Genomic DNA, 20,787 nt, shown 5'->3' with positions numbered 1-20,787 from the left:
GTAGGTAGTCAGCCCATGAGCCCCACTACCATGGCACAAGATGCCACCCACGACGCACCCAGCGACCAGAGGGGCGAGGACGAGAAGGATGCTGCAGAGCAGGCGAGCTGGCTGGCCTCTGGATCGCCTGCGCTTGCACGACCCAAGGCCCCTCCCGAAACGATGGACATTGTATGGGTGACGGGTGTCGTGCTCCTGATGATGTTCCTGCACATCTCGCCTCAGGTGTTTATCATTTGGCCCTACTTTGAACGCACAGAGACATTCACTGCGCTGCAACTGGCTCAGCTCCTAGTCATATTCAATCTCTTGATCCTGTACATGTATTATACGTACTACTGCTGCGTGGTATCTGATGCAGGTGGCGTGCCGATGGGATGGCGTGCGCCGGATGGGTGCACGTACACGCGATACTGCTTCAAGTGCCATGCATACAAGCCACCTCGCTCGCATCACTGCCGTGTCTGCAAGCGCTGCGTTCTGCGCATGGATCATCACTGCCCGTGGATTGGCAACTGTGTGGGGCACGGCACGTATGCGTACTTTCTGCAATACACGACGGCCGTGGTCATCGCCACGACGTACCATCTCACGATGATTACCATGCGTGTATTTGATGCATGGAACAAGTACTGGTACGTCTCGTATCCCACAACGACGGAGGCCGTCATGTTGGTCTTAAACTACCTCTTTTGCATCCCTGTGTTCTTGCTCGTGACATTCCTTACCCTATACCACTACTACCTTGTAAGTACGAACACCACATCGATTGAGACCTGGGAAAAGGACCGCGTGTACCGCCAGATTCGGCGCGGTTACATTCCGTACACCTCCTTCCCGTACGACGTGGGTTGCTGGTCGAACGTCGCGTCGGTGATGGGTCCCTCCATCTGGCTCTGGGCATGGCCGAAAAGTCAAACGGGCGATGGACTCACGTATCCCGTGCATACACAGCAAGATCCGTTCGCCCAGTATGCCTGGCCGCCCAAAGACCCGCATGCTCGACGTGCGATCAAGTCCCACCGCCCCACGCATCCAACTGGCCGGACCGGCACGCATGCTGACCAGTGGCTTCGCCACAGAAACCATGTATCTCCCGACGTGGTGTACGACTCGTACTCTAGCGAAGGGGAGGAAGAGGACGATGACAAACTTGAGTATGCGCCATCGACTCACGCACGCATCCGACGCGGCAGCGAAGGCTACGAAGTTATGCCACCGCATTATTCACGCGCACTTTGGGCTGACCAAGGCGCGGCGGCCTTTCCCCCTGGCACAACGCCCCCACCAGAACTTCAGGCACAAGAAAGGCCATATACGGATTACCCACACGGCACCTTTGTCGATTATGGCATGCATGCATACGACGACGACGTGCCGCTTGCCACGCTCCAAGACACCCCGCCTGTAGCTACATAAGGACACAGTTCTCGTCTCCACCATCGCCTAGCATGTTGTTGATGCCGGCAAGCTCCGGTGGCATGTCTCCCAAAAGTTCCTGCGGGGGTGTGCCCAAGTCCTGCAAACGAGAAACAAGATCCGAGACCTTCTTCCTCAGCTCAACATTCGAGTCCGAGTACTGCGGCGACTCAAACACGGCAAGAATATCGCCCATGATCGTCTGCTGTGACACGTACTTTTCACGCGTCTCGGTATCGATGCTGCCAGCTGCCGACGACGCCAGGTAAGAGGGGAATCGAGAGTGCATATCCTTGAGCGGTTCGTATAAGACATCCTTGTTCATAAGCTCTTCCATCATCTGCGCAAGCACCTTGCTGAGAGATGCTTCGCCATCCTCGCCTGGTTGCGAAAGCGCCTCGAGCATTTTGGAAATGTCCGCATTCCCGTCCAGACCAAGCGCCGCAAAGGGATCATCGGCTCCCTTCGACTGGGTGTTGGCCGATGCGTTAGATTGTCTCAGCTTGTTCATAGTGGCTTGGACGGCGTCCTGAAAGCTTTTCTCGCTCGGTGGCTCCGTCTGCTGTGCGCTCGTATCATCAGATGCGCCCTTGTCCAGGCCCTCCATATTTCCCGACAAGAGCTTTTCGAACTGTTTCATCAGTTCGTCTTCCGCCGGCGGCACTCCACCACTCGTCTCGGTGTGCGACGTGCTCGGCGGTCGAGGTGGTAGCTTGGGCTCCTTACCATCAGACATATGCTTTCCGAGATGTTCCATGAACGACTCCATATTTTTCGTCAGTTCTTCCACGAATTCATCCGACAAGGGATCCTCGGCAGACTCCTCAGCACCACCCTTATCTTTATCCAGCGATTCCGACATGGAAGTCTCAGCGCCATCAGGCACTTCAGACTTTGTCACGGCATCAAATTCATCTAGCACATCTGCCTGTTAGAGTGTGAGCGGCATACCGTCTAGGTCGTCCACATCGTCTGCCGTCGTTGCCCTGGGCTCCGACATCGTGTGGTGGAGAGAGCGGAGTCGAGTCTAAATTTGGGGCCAATTTGAACGTCCTACCCTGGGGGCCACCCACCGATCCTGGCTCACCTCCACTCGCTCAACTCTCATGGATGCCGCGCTTCATGCGTACATAGCGCAGGCGTCCCCCCATCACGCAGCGCATTCCAAGGTGGCCGTCTCATCGAGTGTCGAAGGTACGTGCTTTACCCTCGCTTACGGTAGCTGGACGCGGCCTTGTTGCGACATGTTCTTACAAGGTAGGCCCCGAAAGACTGACACGAACAGCCAGGCGAAAAAGTGCTCGTCGTTCCCCCACGAGCACTTCTGAATCCAGTGCAATTGACCCGAGGACGACGCGTATCATGGACGCCACTGCAAGCAGCTGATAGCCGACGCAATGCTGCGCCGCTTTCGACGCACCAGCTGCTTGCGTGTGTCCTTGCCATGTGGCATGCTCAGCATCAACACGTCTCAAGCATTTCCCCTATGGACGCCTTTTTGTTGTCACTGCCAACGCAGTTCGATACCACTCCGCTCACATGGGCACTGGATGGAAAAGCGTCGCTGTTAGATGCTCTGCCACCCTCTGCGACCCACAAGCATCGAATGGTGCAAGCTCGTTACGAGGCAGATTGGGCTCGTGTGCGCGCTCTCGACAAGGTGACTCTAGCGTCCATATGGTCCTGTATATCATTCATACCCGAGCCACCTCCTATCGATGAGCACGATTTTATTTGGGGATGGTTGTGCGTCAATTCTCGCTGTGTGTACATGGACTTGCACTATGCCAAGCATGAGGACAACTTTACTCTAGCACCTTTGCTAGATATGGCCAATCACACGAAACATCCGAAGAAAGAATGCCGCGTGCGCTTCAGCTCGATGGATGGCCTCGAACTTTACGCACCTCTCGAAGCCTCGTTGCAGGAGGGCGAGGAAGTATGCATAACGTATGGCCTTCATGACAATGCCACACTTCTGACCGAGTACGGATTTGTGCTTCCTCACCATGTTGGTGAAGATGACCGGCAGAAACAAGCGAATCACTGGCACGGCAATCCTCATGCAGGTGTGTGGCTCGACGAAGCGGTAGAACACATGGTACAGAGCCAAGGTGAGGCAGGTGCGTGGAAACGCTCGCTTCTTCAGCAGGCTGGATACTGGGGAGACTACACTATACACCCCTGTCCGGCTCCGGCTCATCCTTCGCATCGCTTGCACACGGCGCTCCGCCTCCTCTGTATGGACGTTGATTTTCACGCACAAGAGCATGGCGGGCTACATGCACGACTTTCTACAAATCCACGCACGCAATCCGCATACACACCCCAAGATGCCGAACGTGTCTGGCGTCTTGTCATGCAAGGCAGGCGCGAGCAGGTATCGGCTTCAAATGAGCAGTCTGTCCGCGACATGGTCATCTCCTTGTGTGACGACATCACGAGCGGGCATGCCACGCGACTGGACAACCTGAAGGGCGCAGACAACGTTTCAGCGAGCATGGTACGTGCGCTACTAGAAGAAGAGTGCCATATAGCTTCGCTTGTCAAGGCGAGTACTGAACGCGCGGACCCTTGGTAGGCTATGTTACTCTTTTTTGGCGGGCAAAAACCGCTTGCGCATCGCATGTAGCATTTTGAAGAACCAAATATAGTTCAGTGCATTGAGAACCAGCAGGCCGAGCGTGTAATACAACTTGTACGGCAAAGCCAGCGTATCTGCTGCTGGGCTCCAGAGCAACGTGACGATTTTGTACGACTCACTCACACCGATAATCATGCGGACGGTCACATACGACAGTAGGAGACACATAGCATTCACAAATTGGAGCAGTGACCCAGTCAAACCCAGTTTGTCAAGGAGCCAATGAATGTTGAGGAACGGCGTGCTCAACTCCCACATGATAATGCCCATGCCACCAAACATGAGAAGGGGCTTGAAGACAAAAATATTGCCGCTAAGTCCCAGCAAACCGTGTATAATGAAGTCCAGACCCTCGTAGCGCAGCGACACAATCACGTCCCACACAAAGTATCCAAATGAGAGAGAATACAATTGGCCCACCTGAAAGCGGTAGCCATACAGACGATCCGTATTTTCATCAATGTTCAACCAGTAGTACAACAGAAGTGGCGCCACAATGGAGGAATGCACCAGCGATACGATATGCACATCCCAAGACGTCCGTTTACGCGCTGGCATATTGGCGAATGCCTTAGGAAACAAGTACGGGCTCACTCCATGTGATAGCAATTGGATCGACCACCAAAGCATCATAGAACGAAATATTGTTACCACATGCCGGGGAAAGTAAGGCAAGCCAAGTGCCTCTGCATAAGGCGTTACCCACTCTTCGATAACGTCCTTGGAGAGCATTTCTTTCGCCCTCGAAAATGGTCGTCAGATCAAAAAGATCCGCCACAAATCTCCACATAATGGACATTCGCACATGCCAATTCCCTAGGCTCTACAGCGAAAAACTATGCATCAGTCAACTGTGGAGAGAGCACTCAGCACGGCCTTGAGACCAGCCGATGTGATATCGACATCCACACCGGCGCCCCAGAAGCCCTTGGCTTTCTGCTCGCCGAACTGCCTCGTGTCCTCCGATTTGACAAGCTCAACATATGATGCGGCCTGAGCACGTGTTTGGCTGTGGGACGACGTAGCTGCTGAGCCGAGATCCAGGGCACCAGGGCGCGTAATAGCGTGCTCACTGTATTCACGCACATTCACAAAGATGTTGAAATGTTTCTCGATGGCATCCATCAAAGCCGAAATCGGACCATTGCCCGTACCCGTCACGTCAACCGTCTCGCCATTGTGCACAATTTTGCCCACCAATTTACGCACGCGAGGCGTCGATGTACCATTCAATGGCTCTGCTTCAGTCGACTCGTCTCCATCGTACAGCCTGAAAGAATGCAGCTTGAACCGACCATCAGTCTTGGGCACGCCCGCAATAGGCACATGGTAATGCTTGCTGAAGGCCTGTACGATGTCGTCTGTCGAAATCTCCTTGCTCGTCTGGTCGGCCACAGCTTGAATAACTTGGTAAAATGCAACCTGCATGCGACGCGGCAGTTCCACACCCAGGGCCTGTGTCAGCAGATAGGCGATACCGCCCTTGCCACTCTGGCTGTTGACGCGAATCACAGCCTCATACGTCAGACCCAAGTCAGCCGGGTCGACAGGCAAGTAGGGCATGAGCCACTGCTTATCACCCGCGTTCCATCGCTTCTCCTGCGCGGCGAAACCTTTCTTGATGGCATCCTGGTGTGATCCACTAAAGGCTGTCATCACGAGCTCACCTGCATATGGATGGCGAGGATGCACAGGGATATCATTGCAACCGGTGACAACTTCAATCACGGATGGTAGGTCTGTAAACATCAAAGGACCAGGCTGCACGCCTTGCGTGAACAAGTTCAGGGCCAGTGTGACAAGATCGACATTACCGGTGCGCTCACCGTTGCCAAACAAGCAGCCTTCGACGCGCTCAGCGCCAGCCAGCATACCAAGTTCTGCCGCGGCAACACCACAACCACGATCATTGTGCGGGTGAAGCGATACTATCACACTGTCGCGGTGCTTGATGTTCCGGCAGAAATACTCAATCAGGTCGGCATAGTGGTTTGGTGGGCTCATTTCAACTGTGTTGGGGAGGTTAAAGATAATCTTATTTCCGGGCGATGCGAGACCCCAGGCCTCGCGCACAGCGTCACAAAGCTGGATCGCAAAGTCAGGCTCTGTCTGCGAGAAGGTCTCTGGCGAGTACTCGTAGCGGAAATTTGTGCCTCCATTCTCAGGCTTGGAATAGTGCTCCATTAGCTCGCGCACAAGCTTTGTGTGTCGCACAGCAAGGTCAACGGTGCGTGCCTGGTCGTTGTTGAATACCACTTCACGGAAAAGGGGAGACGCTGCATTGTACATGTGAAAAACAACATTCTTGGCACCCTTGACGGCCTCAAATGTGCGGCGGATGAGTTCTTCTCGCGCTGGCGAAAGAACCTGGATGTATACGTCATCAGGAATCAGACCATCCTCTATAATACGGCGCACAAAGCCAAAGTCTGTATCACTGGCCGAGGGAAATGCCACTTCGATTTCCTTAAAACCACATTTGACCAGGGTCTTGAAGAAGATGATCTTTTGCTCTTCGTTCATGGGGCTAGCCAAGGCCTGGTTACCATCGCGCAGATCCACAGACGTCCAAATAGGCGCTGTACGCTGAATCTTACTTGGCCATTGCCTGTCAGGCAGATGTACTGGGGTGTATGGCTGGTACTTGCTGCCAGGATCCATAGTGTGAAACGTGGTCAAGCACGGCCCTATGCAAGCCGACTTAGTCTTATGTGCGCTCGTGCCGGCTCTGACTCACTCGATAATCGTTGACTCATACTTATGTCATCAATTAAGCGATATCACGTTAACTGTCGCAATGATGCCGCGGGCAGCCTTGACTTGGTGGAGGTATTGAGGGTCTCGCTCCCGTCACTTGGCCCAATCTCCGTGGGTTTGTGCGCCCTCCACTGGTCAGGATCCGTTTTTTTTCTGGGGCGTTCCATGTTGGTTGCTTCGTCTCCACCATCCATGTCGTTCAATCCAACCGATCTTGATACCAAATCTATTGCCACTATCCGTGCGTAAAATTGAATACTAACATGAACTAGGAACGCTTTCAGCTGATGTTGTAGCAAACGCCAAGTCGGGACACCCTGGCGCTCCCATGGGTCTTGCGCCGTTGGCCCACCTGCTGTGGAGCCGGGTGATGACGGCTGACCCGAAAGACTCGCGATGGATTAACCGGGATCGCTTCGTGCTCTCCAACGGTCATGCGTGTGCCCTGCTGTACATTATGCTGCATCTGATGGGCTACAAACTCTCGATGGATGACCTCAAGGCTTTCCGTCAACTTGACTCTCTTACGCCTGGCCATCCTGAAGCCAACCACACGGACGGTGTTGAGGTGACAACCGGTCCCCTTGGGCAAGGATTCGCGAATGCTGTCGGTCTCGCCATGGCTCAGGCGAATGCCGCAGCGGCATTCAACAAGGATGGCTTTGAACTGTTCAACAACCGCACATACGTCTTCCTTGGTGATGGATGTATGCAGGAGGGTGTGGCTTCTGAGGCTGCCTCGATGGCCGGTCACTTGGGCTTGAAGAATCTGATCGCTTTCTACGACGACAACCACATCACGATTGATGGCGATACCAACTGCGCGTTCACGGAGGACGTGGGCAAGCGGTTTGAATCGTACAACTGGAATGTGCTCACTGTGAAAAACGGTGATGAAGACCTCTCAGCTCTTTGGGATGCGATCGTCAAGGCACAGCAGGAGAAGGAGCGCCCCACGTTAGTTTGCGTGCAAACCACGATCGGTTTCGGCTCGCTGAACCAGGGCAAGGCCAGTGTGCACGGCGCGCCTTTGAAGGAAGATGATATTGCGCAGCTCAAGACTAAATTTGGGTTCAACCCTGAAGAGAAGTTTGTTGTGCCGCATGATGTGCGTGATGCCTACAAATCGTACGCTGACCGCGGCGCTGCTAAGCACGCCGAGTGGCTCAAGCTCTTTGAGGAGTATGGCAAGAAGTACAGCAAGGAATACGAGGAGATTAATCGTCGTATTGCTCAAAAGCTGCCAGAGGGCTGGGAAAAGGCACTCCCGACATATACGCCCAACGACAAACCTATGGCTACGCGCAAGCTCTCAGAGATCGCGATCACAAGCATCGCGGCACAACTGCCTGAGATGCTGGGCGGCTCCGCCGACCTGACGGGCTCGAACCTGACTCGCTGGAGCGATGCCACTGATTTCCAAAACCCAACGCTCGAGATTGGTCAATACAGTGGTCGCTACATCCGCTACGGTGTCCGTGAGCATGGTATGGGTGCCATTATGAACGGTCTGCACGCCTATGGTATGCACATCCCGACTGCCGGCACGTTCCTCAACTTTGTTACGTATGCTTGGGGCGCTGTGCGTCTGTCATCGTTGTCGCAGTTCCAAGTGATCTGGGTTGCGACGCACGACTCGATTGGTCTTGGTGAAGACGGTCCTACCCACCAGCCGATCGAGACGGCCGCCGCTCTTCGTGCTCTACCCAACATGGACTTTTGGCGCCCTGCGGACGGTAACGAGGTGTCGGCTGCCTATAAGATTGCATTGGAAAGCCGCAAGACGCCTTCCGTGATTTCGCTCACGCGCCAGAACTTGCCGCAGCTTGAGGGTTCTTCGATCGAGAAGGCATCGCGTGGTGGTTACGTGCTGGTCGAGAACACTGATGCGGACATTACGCTTGTGTCGACGGGTTCGGAAGTGTCGATCTGCTGCGATGCTGTGGCTAAATTGGCTGAGCGCGGCATCAAGGCGCGTATTGTCTCTGTTCCGTGCTTCCGGGTGTTTGACCTGCAGCCGTATGATTACCGCATCTCGGTGCTGCCATCAGGCAACCCTATTATGTCGGTGGAAGCTTACAGCACATTTGGCTGGGGTGTGTACTCGCACGTACACCATGGCATCAACACTTTCGGTGTTTCGGCGCCGTACCAGAAGGCGTACGAAAAGTTCCAGCTTACCGACCACGATGTGGCTGACAAGGCCCAGAAGGTTGTCGAATATTACAAGAAGCTTGGACAAGTACCCTCGCCCATTGCCATCCAGGCTGCCTTGGAGCTGCAGCAGTAGGTATATTTCCCCCAACAGCCCACAATAATTGAATAGTCTTCTATTGGCGTTTACATGTGTCCTACGGCCTCAGCCACCGCGTCGTCGCGAGGGCTGAATGGTGGCGCTTTGAATGCCAGATTTTTCCGATGGCGGCGAATCGACGTCCTGGTCAGATGTGAAAGTTTCCATTGCCCGAATAGACTCGATCCGATGCATCTCACGTTCCGTCTGCGCCCGGATGGCTTCAGCATGATCAGACTCTCGCTCCGATTCTAGCTGGGCCCTTTCGGCTTCGTAGCGCATCTCCAATACCCGCGCATTGTGCTGCACAATCATTTGGCGTTCGCGATCTCGCACAAGTTCCTCAATAGTCGGCGGGTATTTTCTTGTGTGCCGCATCCAGGCATCCCACTGAATCGGTATGTCTTTGGGATTAAAGTCGCTCGGGTATGCAATGGCCTTGTTCCATTGTATCAATCGCCTCGTCCGCTTTGGATCTCCATGGAGCGAGGGCAGCTCATAGTATACATTTTTATTGAGATCGTATCCCACGATAAATCTTGCTCGACCGATCCGAAAGATGCGCGACAAGGTACGCCACACCTCGGACACCATCACCTCGGGCAGCAACTTCCAACAGACTCACCTGCGGGGTCCATGTTGCTCCACAATGAATGTAGGTGTGTATATTACATAGACTATGGCAATCCAGCGTCGTGCCATGTCGACCAGTCGTGGGTATGTATCTTGCGCACGGAAATATTTTCCTTATTCGCACCAAAATAGCCCTGTTGCGCCCATTCCGTTAATTCGGTCTGCGAAAATGGCCCAAAAATCCGAGTTTCAGGGTCCACACTCTGATCGTGTGCCTTGGCCATGAGGCCTAGATATGCAGGCGTCCATTTGTACTCCCACAGTGAGCCAGTGTGTGCTGATGGAGCCTCATGCTCCTCATTCAGCATCCTAGAGGGATCCCAGTCCTCTGCCACGATCTTGGCTCGTCGTACCAGGCGCACGAGGCTCTCATATACCTCATCGTAAATATTCATTTGTCCAAAGTGGCTCATCAAGGTACCACTTACGTGGGTCAGCGTTTCAAACTGCGCGATAGCCTTTGTCTCACCCGTAGATCGTTTCGAGGCCGCACCAAGTCTTTGCAGAGCATCCAGCACCGACTCGCCGGGCATCAAGCATTCAGCCAACTGCTTCATAGCATGTTCCATAGTGGGAAATTCAGCATCTTGCTGTTTTTCGCGCTCAATTTCTGCCTGCTCACGGCGACGCTGAGCTTCATGGGCTGCTCTGATCGACTTTTTCGAGTAGTTGCCTTCAAGCCACCGATCATTCTGGCTAAACTGATCGCGCTCATTGCGGATGTAGTTTCCGTCCTCATCAAACTGACCACTTTCCATCTCAGCTTTCATATTGAAGCTCTCCATACGGAATCCCATACCTTGTTTCTTGACGCGCTGTGCGTCCTTCCCTGGCGAGCCTGGCGGTGTTCGCTCGGCATCTGCATTTGCATCCTCATGCTGTGTACTTTTCAGTGCTTGCTCCAATTCATATTCAGGATCCTGATCATGAATAAGGCCACTGTCTTCCTCGCCCTCATCGTCGTCATCGCCATCCATATGTGTGCCAGCACCGAACTCTTGACCTTCAATGTCAGAAAGCTTGAGGAATCGCTTTTCTTTTCGAGATGACTCCTCTTTGGGCTCTGCAAACATATCATCATCATCATCATCATTCTCTTCGTCCTCTGTCTCTTGCTTAGCTCGGCGATGCGGCACACCTGAGTCATTGTCTGACTCGTCTGATTCGTAACCCTGAGTCACGACACCTCCGCGACGCAGTTTTTGCTGCCTTGCCGCATGTGCTTCCATATCCAAGTCACCTAGTATGTTTTCATCAAGGTGTGCACGCTTCTCAGAGGCACGCAGCGCTCCCTCATTCGCCTTGCGTTTCATATGGAGGGAGGGAAGCCAAAGTTCTTCTCCACTTTTTGCCCATTCTCGTCACCATGGACGAAGCAGGCACGCGGCGGGTACAATTACCGCCGCGCTCTGAGTACCGCATTGAATTGGACGCAGGCGAATATGTTGCTATTCGATTTGTGTCTGATCCTATCTCTGGGCACTATGGTGATGCTGAAGTGTTTGGTGCACCCATTGTGGCCGGATCTAATGAACGCTGGTACACGTTTGGAAACGAAGCCAAATTCGCCATTACGTCCTGGGGCGGCGCAGATTTGGAAATATATGGAGCAGCATCGACAGAGTATATGGCAGACGAGCCGTCGCATACATATACTTATTATGCAAATCTACACTTGAACTTGGAACGTGCGCGCATCCGAGCTCGGGAGCAGCTGCGCACCGATCCGTCGCTGCTACAAACGCTCGACGCGGTCGACGTGTCGGAGCCGACGAAACCCATGTCATACGAAGAGGGCGCTGAATCAGGCACAGACCTGTATCGCGCTGCCGGACAAGGTCCACGCGTCATGGTCGTGGGCCCAGAGAGTGCGGGCAAGACGAGCCTGATCAAGTACCTCGCGAATTATGCCATGCGCTCACCAGCCGTCGCAAGTGTGCGCGAGGGAGAATCTAAGCGGGAAAAGACTGACGAAAGCGACGAAGATGGTGAGACAAAGGCCATGAGTGAAATTACGGGCTGGTGGCCTATGATCGTGACACTGGACCCTGCTGAAGGCGCCGTGCCTGTGCCTGGATGTATAAGCGCCATTCCCCTGACGCCTACACCCATCACTTGGTTGCCATCACCTTCGCCGGCTCTGCCATACGGTGTGACGCCACAAACGACCGGAGCTTTGCCTCCGAGTGTATCCACCGTGCACAGCGTCATGCCCATGACCCTATGGGCGGGCAAAGAGAACATGCGGGAAAATGAGCGCCATTCACGGCGTCTCGTTGACTGGCTTGTTTACTATGTCGAGAAGCGTCTTGTCAAGGATTTACGTGCTCGCATGTCTGGTCTGCTCCTCGACATGCCAGGCATCATTACGGCCGATGCTCGCACGCGCTATGAATTTATCCAATACTGTGTTCGTGCATTCAAGATCGATACCATCATTGTTCTTGGTCACGAGAAACTCAATCTGGAGCTCACGCGCATTTATGCTAACGACACGTCGGGCCATGCTCCCAGTATTGTTAAAGTACCCAGATCAGGGGGTGCAGTGGAAGTCGACGAAGTGTACAAACAAAAGTTGCACGATTTGCAGATCCGCTCCTACTTTTATGGCATGTCGCCCGTGGTACCTCAGGAGCCAGAAAAAAATGCGCCCGCGGGCTTGGACGAGCCATTAGGCGGTGTACCCGTCTTAAATCCATACTCTTTCACTATTCCGTTCGATTTGCTTTCCATATACCGCGTGGGCCAAGACCGCGTTGCTCCGTCATCTGCTTTGCCCATTGGTGCTGAGCGGACCCTATCTGAGATGCAGGTGGTGAAACTGGACCCGGTCAACTCACCGAGTGACTTATCCTTGCTTTTACACTCTGTCTTAGCTCTGATCGAGCCGCCAGCCGCGCTCGAGCATCATGAGGAAAATGCTGCATCGGAAGAAACACCCGCGAAGGAATATAACGATGACGAGCTTTTGGGCTCTACGCTCCTTGGTTTTATACACATGTGCGTTTTATTTCTCCACTGACATGCAGTGCCGACATTGATATGACCCGGAAAAAGCTCACGGTCTTGTCACCTAAGCCTGGAAAACTTCCTAGCACAACGGCATTGATTGGCGTACGTACTTGTATACTAACAGTGTAAGAATCTACAATGGCAAGATATGTAGTGGCATTCACAGTTTAAAAGTCGCCGCCCATATCGCCACCCATATCGCCACCACCCATATCGCCACCCATATCGCCACCACCCATATCGCCATTCATATCGCCATCGTGGTAGCCGTCCATGTAGGCGTCATGTTGCATATCATGCATGCCATCTGCCAAGGCCATACCACCAAGCAGACCAACACCGCCACCAAGCAAACCAGGGCCTAGACCACCGCCCATGCCGCCCATCGGACGTCCAAATCCGCCCATGCCTCCATAGCCACCATAACCACCCATGCCACCGCCCATCATGGGTGCCTGCTGGTGGATATGCACTTGTGGGGGTTGCTGTGAGTACATTTGCTGCGGATAGGGCTGGTGTTGCGGATAGGGTTGGTGTTGCGGATAAGGTTGCTGGAAACGCTGGCCACTTTGGCCGGGCGGTGGGCCTGAAGGAGGCTGGTAGCTAGAACCCTGCTCATCGATGGGATGGATCCACGTCGAGCGTGGAGGATTCGCACGAGTGTCGACGTAAAAGTGCTGCTTATAGCTGAGACATGTTAGATATGCGTCACGTACTTATTGTCAAATTGCTTCACCCATCCATCTGGCAGCGGACGAGTGTCTTCGTTTTTGTTTGTGCTGGCATCATACGATGGGGGATTGTCCTGCTTCTCGCTCATGGTAGAGTTGCAAAATGTCAGACGTGGTGGCCTGTTCTCAAGAACGCTACTACCTTACTAAACAACTTTGGGGAGGGTCAAGGGTGTTGGCTTATCACGTGGCCCAATCCTTGCGTCCGCGGGTCCCGAGCCATACGTCCGCCGTCGGAAACCAAAAATGCAACTACCCAGTATCCCCACTGGCGCGACTACCCACTTGTCACTATCAATCGAAAAAAAGTCCAGTCACCTTCATAGGAACAATAGATATTATGCATCAAATCGGGTCCTTAATGCACCACCCTGATCTGGACTGCATTCGGTATCTACATCCATGTCCCTGATGTTTAGGTCATTCGGTCACTCTTCTTTTTTTGCTTACGAGGAGGTGTGACGGGTCGTCCCATGTTAATACCTCCATAGGCGTATTTCTGCTTCTTTTCCGCTGGCTTGAGAATCTGGAATGAACAAAGTAGCGTCTCATCGACGCTCATCATTGCACCTGCATTGTCAAATTCACCACAGTAGTTGGGTGCGGAGAATAGTGTCACAAGCTGGCGCTTCGCGAAAAACTCGTATCCATCCTCCACCACCTGATGGGCACGGCAAATCAGGTCCATATCATGCTTTGCTAGGAAACGGGACACCACGTCGGGACCGAATGTGAATGAGACACCACGGTCGTTCTCGGACCAGCCCGAAATGTCCTTATCTGGGTCCGACCACAGGAGGTCACAGAGCAGACCCGTATCTGGCACATCCGTGGGGCGCATCACACGGCGAATCTGCTCCATACTCTGAAGATCAGGCGACAGTCCGCCGTGCATGGTAAAGATCTTTTCATCAATAATTGCAGCAATGGGCAAGCAGTTAAAACAATCTGTGAATGTTTTCCAAAGCTTGATGTTAAATCGACGTTTGCATTCGTCATAAAACCCATAAATGCGGTTAATACTGGCACACTCGTGGTTGCCACGAAGAATGAAAAAGTTTTCTGGATACTTGATTTTGTATGCAAGCAACAAGCAAATCGTCTCTAGACTCTGTTTGCCGCGGTCAACATAGTCACCTAAAAAGAGATAGTTCGCCTCTGGTGGGAAGCCTCCGTACTCAAATAGACGGAGAAGGTCATAGTACTGACCGTGTATGTCACCACAGATTTTGATCGGCGCTTCCAATTCGAGAAGAATAGGTTGGTTGATAAAAATGTCACGAGCCGTTAGACAAAGATATTTAATCTCATACTCTTCCAGATGCACAGGCTTTCCTGGGCGCGAACCGCGCACTGTTCGAGTTAGTTTGCTTGCTCTTGTGATATTTTTTTAAAACATACCTTCCAGGAGGCGGTCAATGATATTATCTACATCGACCTCGGTCGACGGATTGTCTCCCATACTAAGCAGCTTTATCTAGTAGGTTAGCATCCATACGTTCGAAATTGCGCCTTTGCCATCTCGTAGGTATGCCGAGAAAGCAGAGATCACACACTGTGTCTCACGTACATGTCAAACGAGAAAACTGGAGTTTGCAATACAGAAGGGCTGGTATCTCGAGGAGGGGTGAGATTCCTTCTCCTAAAACTTATGACAACGACCTTCTTTTGATGCAAATGTGCAGCGTATTGCACACCAAACGTGGATTCAGCACCAGCGTATCGACGTTGTTTGTTGAGATCTGAGCCGCGGGTCAAAATTTTCATAATGCCCGGCTGTTCGGCTGGCATGGAAGGGTATGTTAAGAATTATGTTAGATGACTAATCATGTGATCCCTTGCCCAAATACCCGCTCGGCCAACCGTAATGGCACATGCCGTGCTCAGATGGGGTAGAGCTAGTGCATGCTCCCTGAGAGCAATGTAGCACAAATACTAGAATAAATTATTCAATGCAGGGTATGAAATATTAGGAAGAAGAGGGTGTAAGTACGGACCGCGTGGCCGAGCGAACACTCTCTGGCGTAGGATACTGAGCATCGGGCGCGTAGACAGATTCGAGGAGGAGTTTAGTAGCCAATGTGTCCAGTTCCTCTACACGCTCGGCCTTGATGCTGCTATCGTCCGATGTTGCCATAGCCTTGGAACTAAGCAGCTTGGACGCGCACATTTTCAGGCCCCAAAGTGCACGGACCCACGGGCCTTGCACACGGTCGACGACACGCGTACTGGAGGGTGACAAGTTACCGTTGCCGAGTTCAAGGATGCGCAAATATAGTTTGTAGGCCTTGACGAGTTCGCCCATGGTGTATAGCACTTCAGCATACTTAAGCAAGTAAAAAGCATTCTGCGGAGCAAGGAGAAGAAGCTCTTCTAGCGCAAAAGCTGCCTGTGGGTACTTGTTCTGATGCAGGTACAGCGATGCCAGCTCGAGCCAAGACTCCTGATCTGTTGGGAAAATGTCCACAAACTCGGCAAGGGCCTCTGTGGCGCGTGGAATGCCCTCCGGTTTGGTCTTGATGCACGCAATGCGGCGCTTGAGTAGAAATACGTTGGATGGTTCTTTAGTTAAGAGGTCTTCGTATAGCTTCTGTGCCTCATTGAGGTGACCGTAGGATTCTTCAATGACACCCTTGAGGATGGCGACACGAGAAGAATCAGCGAAGCGCGCTTGCAGGCGGGAAAGACACAGCTAGATAATAAGCAATGAAAATCAACATACCTCTGCAAGGTCTTGGTTTCCAAGTTCTGCGGCAGCCATGCCGAGCTGCTCCAGAAAAGGCCACACATCCACGCCCAGTGATCCTAGCAGGTTGTGTTCCAGCATCCATTCACCGAAGCGCACAACTTCGTAAGGGTTACGCTCTTGTGTACTGCGTGTGAGATATGACAATTACATACATCCGTTGCTGCTTGAGCCATGCGATGGCGTCGTCCACGGAAATCTTAGCGCTCTGCGACATGCTGAAACAGTCCAAGCTGCACGTATGCATCTCCATACGAGTCGTTGCCTCGTTCGGCCGAAAAATCACGGGCGGCGTCGGTGCGTCGCTCGTCGTGAGGGACGCGCGCCGTCCTTGATTGGGACTTTTCATCGAGGTTCTATTTGTCACTTAGAATGGTATGTGCCATCGTCCTTGTTGCGCGAGTTGCTGACCGTCCAGGGAGCTGGTCCTCGTTACCCTTATCCGAAGGAGGTGTGGTCGCCAAGTGGTACGTTTCTTGATCTATTGTGAGTGAGGGGCTAACGCTTGCTAGGTGGTTGGTGGTCACGGTATGTGTGATCCATATCAAGTCTGAGCTAACCAAGTAGGCCGAAAAACTGGGCGACCAACACCTTGGTGGTGGCTAGTGGCCTGGCCGTCATTTCGTACGGTATTTTCAAATTCGGAGCTGAGCGTGAAGTGCGTATTCTGACCATGATAAGGACTAACCGTGTGCAGTGGCGTCACCAGCCTCCGATTCACCCGATTCCGTCGCAGCTGGTACGTAAAGATGGTTGCTCACGAAACAGTGGGCTCGCCAGTTCCGTGAAGGCGAACTGAAGGTCAAGTCCGAAGAGTAACGGCCTGGGCATATACGCTACATAGCATAGCAACCCATATACGCTGCATGCGCTCGCGGCACGTCCCAAGGACGAGCCGCATGCTTACCTTTGTGCCAAATGCCCCGTCTTGCCAGCGTCTGCATGCGCAGATGATGGACGTTAGCCCCTCCATCCTGGCTTGGCCTGCCTCCGGGCCTTTCTCGGCCCACGGCGCTCGCTTGGCTGAATGACACATCTCCACACCTCGTGTGTTCTCAGCGCATGCGTGGGTCGAGTGTGGCGCAGCACCGTATCCCGCGCGTGTATGCGTGCTACTTGCTGCGTTCGCTCTCCAAGCCGAATCAGACGTATGTCGGCTCAACACCCGACCCAGCACGGCGACTGCGTCAGCACAATGGTCTTGTAAAGAATGGCGCATTTTATACCCGCATGGCACGCCCCTGGACGATGGACGTGGTGGTGTATGGCTTCCCATCCAAACTTGCGGCACTGCAGTTTGAATGGTCGTGGCAGTCACCCCATCTTTCGCGGCATTTGCGTGTATGTGACCAGCCCGGGGGGTCGTTGGCCACCTACGCCGGACGAAGTGCAGAGCCGCTGTTTCCTGCGACGCGACGTACGTCCAAGTCGCGCAGCGGTCACACGCGTGTGCGACAGCGCTCTACATCTGAGCCTGAGCACAAGTTCGCGGTGCTTCGTGCGCTTCTTGCGTCAGAGCCGTTTTGCTGTTGGGATCTGCACGTCGCCTTGTACTCCGAGTATGCGTTTGGTGTATGGCGCTACATGGAACGGGCGCATCCAGACCGCTACCAATTGTCGCGCATTACGCGACGCCCTTTGCCGGCTGCATACCCCTCTCTTTCGTGCGACTTTCGCGGCGTGCTCGGCGATCGGGCGCCGCTGACCTACGACGAGCGTGCCGCTTGGCCCCGGCTGCCGGAGGCTGGTGTCAGATCGGTCACACAGAAACGAGCCGGCGCCAAGGGCGCGGTAAAAGAATATGTATGGGATGAGCCGACTCCGCCTGCGCGAGATGCTGAGACCATGGGCCTGTCCTGGGACGAATGGCGTGCCGCTCCCACGGGAAGTGCGTCGCCCGTGCAGTTGGACGACGCGGCACGTACGATCGAAGCCCAGGCCCAGCAGGCTTGCACCACCACCTCTTGCGGTGTATGCCACGAAAGCACCGAGAACCAAACGTATGCTTACTGTCCTCATGCATGTGGGGCCGTCTTCCATCTATCGTGCCTGGCAAGGCATTCCTTGGAGCGCGAAGCCGCAGCGCGATCCGTTCGAGGCCGCATATATTGTCTGCCTATGACAGCTACCTGTCCGGTGTGCCATCGACCACCCGTACCGTGGGCCCAAGTGGTGCGTCGCCTCTTTTCTCGCTAAAGCTCCTGTCGGTACGATAAAAAGGCGCGCAAAGTGTCCACGCTCTCGTGCACGGCTTTGTGAAGCATGGGATCCGTGCGTCGATGCACACGTTTGGCGACGCCCATGTACTGCGGTACCAGCGTGCACAGACGCTCGTGCAGGTGCGAGTCGCGGTACGCAGCGTCCCAAGGTGCCTGCTCGTCCGCATATGTATCGACAATCGCATGCACAAAGGCAGCGAGCGTCTCGGCGTCAGAAATGTGTCCCGCCACATCGGCCCAGAAGGAAGCCAGATGTAGATACACTTGGGCATAGGCTGGCGGCGGCGTCGATGAACCTGGCTCACGGCAGTAGAACTGAGACCGCGCCAGGCAAGCGAGTGTGCCAAGCACTTTGACTCGCACCGAGGCATCGTGTGCAGAGAGGTATGCAGCCGTCAGCGCTGTGACAGGTGGCGCAGGCGCATCATCCTGCACCAATGGCAACTGGCCTTCTAGCAGGCGCGCCGTAGACCAAAGGCACCCAATGCTCGTACTTACCTGGGCGAGACCGTCTCCCGCGACGCTCGACATGGGCAACGGTGCCTCGGGCGCAGCGTTGGCGACACTGTCCAGACCCGCCCAGAACGACGCTGTCTCAAACACACGCTGCCATATGTGCCAAAGGGCCTCGTACGTCGGCGTAGAGCATGGCTGGCCTCCCTCAAGATACAACGAGCCAGTGTGTGTCCGCCAGGCATGAATCTCGGCAAGTGCTTCCTCGTCGTCCGTGGGCCATTCCGACGGCGGGGGCGGGGCATGCAAGGCGGTATGCCACAGCACCTGATTCAGAGCGGTCAAGGCCCTCGTCTCTATGCCGCGGCGCGCAGACGCCGTGACGTTGTCTTGGGATGACTCTTGAGAGGGCGTGGCAAGGCGTAATAGCGCTTCAACGAGGGGCGATGAGACCATCGAAAGCGGCTCCTCCTGTGGAAGGACGCGGGCCATATCCGACACCATGTCCAGACAAGCTTCCAGGGCGGAGCGCGCGTCTTCTTTGAGAGCGTCAGCATTGGCTTCGGCTAGCAGGTGTGTTACACGCGTCGGCACGTCCTGTTGCACAAAAGAGGCAAGCGCTTCCACCTCGACCACGGCCAACACGTTCATGAGCGCCCCCGTGGCTGCGGCGCCGAGCATCGCAGGGCGAGGTGCGGCATGCGTCGCGAGGCACGCCGAGGCACGCACAAGAATATCTAAACGACGCAGTCCGCGCGAACGATCGTTGTCTGTGCCAGACACGGCACTCGGCATGTCTTCGTATCCCAAAGATGGATCCGTGAGCACCCACAAAGCCTGTGCGCTTGCCAGACCCAATGACACAAGAGCAGCAGCACACTCGGGCAGCTTGGCCAACTCCGCATCATGCTCAGCGTCACATGCACGGATACCCAGGGACAAGGCCTCACACAACCAAGCTGCGAGTCCTTCACGCCCTGTGCTGTCGCTCGTCCACGACCACTGCAGCACTTGCACACCCAGCTTCTCACTCGACGCACATAGGCACGAGATGATAGTGACGAGATTTTCGCACATTTCAACAAGGCACTGAGCCGCCGCCGAATCCATGGCCTGCAGCGATGCTGGTGCATCAGAGCCCCAGGCATGCATGTCCAGTGCATCGTGTGCATCATTACCAAACTCAGCTGTCGCACCAGCTGTGGCCGAGGGAAGACGGCCCTGGGCTAATTTGGCCATGTGACGCCGCTCTTTGCGGTTCATTTGGTCCAGTGGCTTAGACATGAGCCGCTCACGCTCCTGAATGAGTGGCGCCTGAGCCCGCTCCAAACGCCGTTCGTGACTTTGCAAACCAAGCGCGGCCCACTTCAGGACACTCAGCACCACATCGACGATGCCGTGTCGATCCATTTCATCAAAAATGCTCTGCGTATCGTCATCACACAGGCACAAGTTGCGTAGCGCGCCGCTAGCCTCACGTCGCACTTCCAAATTGGTATCCGATTTGAGCGCATAAAGAATGCGCGGAATCACCTGGTGTGAGAGTAGAAGTTGTCGGTGCTGAGCATCATCCGACAAAAGAGTGGCGATAGAGGCCAAGGCCCATACCTTGTCACCCGTCTCGATCGGAGGGGCCGTGGCATCCATGCCGAGCTTCGCAAGAACAGGTACCACTTCTTCCGCTGTCGTCATAAGTGGTGTGACTTCTGTTGCACGAGGCTCTGGCCGTCGAATCGGGTTGCGCCGTCGCGCCCGCTGTAGGCGACGACCCAGATCAGGGCGTGCTTTGGGCATGGTACTTGCGTCGTGGAAGGCGCATCTGGAGGTCCTTTTTTTTCAACCTAGGTCATGGCTGACTCAGCACGAAGGGCCTGGGCGCC

At 54.3% G+C, this 20,787-nt stretch overlaps 15 protein-coding genes across 15 annotated transcripts; 6 read left to right on the top strand and 9 right to left on the bottom strand.

The window, feature by feature from the left end:
- Positions 1-30: 30 nt before the first annotated feature.
- Positions 31-1,419, top strand: MRET_3067 (palmitoyltransferase ZDHHC6; the record flags this gene model as incomplete). Its single annotated transcript, XM_027629694.1, has 1 exon — positions 31-1,419. The coding sequence occupies one exon, from the start codon at positions 31-33 to the stop codon at positions 1,417-1,419; it is 1,389 nt and encodes a 462-aa protein (XP_027485520.1).
- MRET_3066 (peroxin-19) lies at positions 1,412-2,419 on the bottom strand (the record flags this gene model as incomplete). Its single annotated transcript, XM_027629693.1, has 2 exons — positions 1,412-2,343; positions 2,371-2,419. 2 exons carry the CDS (start codon positions 2,417-2,419, stop codon positions 1,412-1,414), a joined length of 981 nt encoding a protein of 326 aa, XP_027485519.1.
- A 106-nt stretch (positions 2,420-2,525) lies between these two features.
- MRET_3065 (SET domain protein) lies at positions 2,526-4,000 on the top strand (the record flags this gene model as incomplete). Its single annotated transcript, XM_027629692.1, has 3 exons — positions 2,526-2,613; positions 2,642-2,676; positions 2,705-4,000. 3 exons carry the CDS (start codon positions 2,526-2,528, stop codon positions 3,998-4,000), a joined length of 1,419 nt encoding a protein of 472 aa, XP_027485522.1.
- Positions 4,001-4,006: 6 nt separating this feature from the next.
- MRET_3064 (uncharacterized protein) lies at positions 4,007-4,795 on the bottom strand (the record flags this gene model as incomplete). The annotated part of the gene is made up of 1 exon (XM_027629691.1): positions 4,007-4,795. The coding sequence occupies one exon, from the start codon at positions 4,793-4,795 to the stop codon at positions 4,007-4,009; it is 789 nt and encodes a 262-aa protein (XP_027485521.1).
- A 111-nt stretch (positions 4,796-4,906) lies between these two features.
- Positions 4,907-6,724, bottom strand: MRET_3063 (2-isopropylmalate synthase; the record flags this gene model as incomplete). The annotated part of the gene is made up of 1 exon (XM_027629690.1): positions 4,907-6,724. The coding sequence occupies one exon, from the start codon at positions 6,722-6,724 to the stop codon at positions 4,907-4,909; it is 1,818 nt and encodes a 605-aa protein (XP_027485524.1).
- Positions 6,725-7,012: 288 nt separating this feature from the next.
- Positions 7,013-9,110, top strand: MRET_3062 (transketolase; the record flags this gene model as incomplete). Its single annotated transcript, XM_027629689.1, has 2 exons — positions 7,013-7,061; positions 7,093-9,110. 2 exons carry the CDS (start codon positions 7,013-7,015, stop codon positions 9,108-9,110), a joined length of 2,067 nt encoding a protein of 688 aa, XP_027485523.1.
- Positions 9,111-9,179: 69 nt separating this feature from the next.
- Positions 9,180-9,707, bottom strand: MRET_3061 (NADH dehydrogenase (ubiquinone) 1 alpha subcomplex subunit 2; the record flags this gene model as incomplete). The annotated part of the gene is made up of 1 exon (XM_027629688.1): positions 9,180-9,707. The coding sequence occupies one exon, from the start codon at positions 9,705-9,707 to the stop codon at positions 9,180-9,182; it is 528 nt and encodes a 175-aa protein (XP_027485525.1).
- Positions 9,708-9,790: 83 nt separating this feature from the next.
- Positions 9,791-11,059, bottom strand: MRET_3060 (CD2 antigen cytoplasmic tail-binding protein 2; the record flags this gene model as incomplete). Its single annotated transcript, XM_027629687.1, has 1 exon — positions 9,791-11,059. The coding sequence occupies one exon, from the start codon at positions 11,057-11,059 to the stop codon at positions 9,791-9,793; it is 1,269 nt and encodes a 422-aa protein (XP_027485765.1).
- A 53-nt stretch (positions 11,060-11,112) lies between these two features.
- MRET_3059 (polyribonucleotide 5'-hydroxyl-kinase) lies at positions 11,113-12,912 on the top strand (the record flags this gene model as incomplete). Its single annotated transcript, XM_027629686.1, has 3 exons — positions 11,113-12,746; positions 12,776-12,860; positions 12,889-12,912. The coding sequence occupies 3 exons, from the start codon at positions 11,113-11,115 to the stop codon at positions 12,910-12,912; spliced, it is 1,743 nt and encodes a 580-aa protein (XP_027485555.1).
- A 13-nt stretch (positions 12,913-12,925) lies between these two features.
- On the bottom strand, positions 12,926-13,578 carry MRET_3058 (Wwm1-ww domain containing protein interacting with metacaspase; the record flags this gene model as incomplete). The annotated part of the gene is made up of 2 exons (XM_027629685.1): positions 12,926-13,445; positions 13,475-13,578. 2 exons carry the CDS (start codon positions 13,576-13,578, stop codon positions 12,926-12,928), a joined length of 624 nt encoding a protein of 207 aa, XP_027485556.1.
- Positions 13,579-13,904: 326 nt separating this feature from the next.
- Positions 13,905-14,951, bottom strand: MRET_3057 (serine/threonine-protein phosphatase PP1 catalytic subunit; the record flags this gene model as incomplete). The annotated part of the gene is made up of 2 exons (XM_027629684.1): positions 13,905-14,842; positions 14,891-14,951. The coding sequence occupies 2 exons, from the start codon at positions 14,949-14,951 to the stop codon at positions 13,905-13,907; spliced, it is 999 nt and encodes a 332-aa protein (XP_027485560.1).
- Positions 14,952-15,458: 507 nt separating this feature from the next.
- On the bottom strand, positions 15,459-16,452 carry MRET_3056 (ER membrane protein complex subunit 2; the record flags this gene model as incomplete). Its single annotated transcript, XM_027629683.1, has 3 exons — positions 15,459-16,181; positions 16,212-16,362; positions 16,391-16,452. The coding sequence occupies 3 exons, from the start codon at positions 16,450-16,452 to the stop codon at positions 15,459-15,461; spliced, it is 936 nt and encodes a 311-aa protein (XP_027485561.1).
- A 155-nt stretch (positions 16,453-16,607) lies between these two features.
- On the top strand, positions 16,608-17,054 carry MRET_3055 (uncharacterized protein; the record flags this gene model as incomplete). The annotated part of the gene is made up of 6 exons (XM_027629682.1): positions 16,608-16,610; positions 16,654-16,702; positions 16,748-16,763; positions 16,803-16,893; positions 16,933-16,974; positions 17,004-17,054. 6 exons carry the CDS (start codon positions 16,608-16,610, stop codon positions 17,052-17,054), a joined length of 252 nt encoding a protein of 83 aa, XP_027485562.1.
- Positions 17,055-17,297: 243 nt separating this feature from the next.
- On the top strand, positions 17,298-18,431 carry MRET_3054 (structure-specific endonuclease subunit SLX1; the record flags this gene model as incomplete). Its single annotated transcript, XM_027629681.1, has 1 exon — positions 17,298-18,431. The coding sequence occupies one exon, from the start codon at positions 17,298-17,300 to the stop codon at positions 18,429-18,431; it is 1,134 nt and encodes a 377-aa protein (XP_027485563.1).
- MRET_3053 (ribosomal large subunit biogenesis) lies at positions 18,428-20,701 on the bottom strand (the record flags this gene model as incomplete). Its single annotated transcript, XM_027629680.1, has 1 exon — positions 18,428-20,701. One exon carries the CDS (start codon positions 20,699-20,701, stop codon positions 18,428-18,430), a length of 2,274 nt encoding a protein of 757 aa, XP_027485557.1.
- Positions 20,702-20,787: the final 86 nt, after the last annotated feature.

Source organism: Malassezia restricta, chromosome V (genome assembly GCF_003290485.1).
Source record: "Malassezia restricta chromosome V, complete sequence".
NCBI classification, from domain to species: Eukaryota; Fungi; Basidiomycota; class Malasseziomycetes; order Malasseziales; family Malasseziaceae; genus Malassezia; species Malassezia restricta.
Note: the sequence above shows the minus strand (reverse complement) of the source record. Positions and strands in the feature narration are given on the sequence as shown.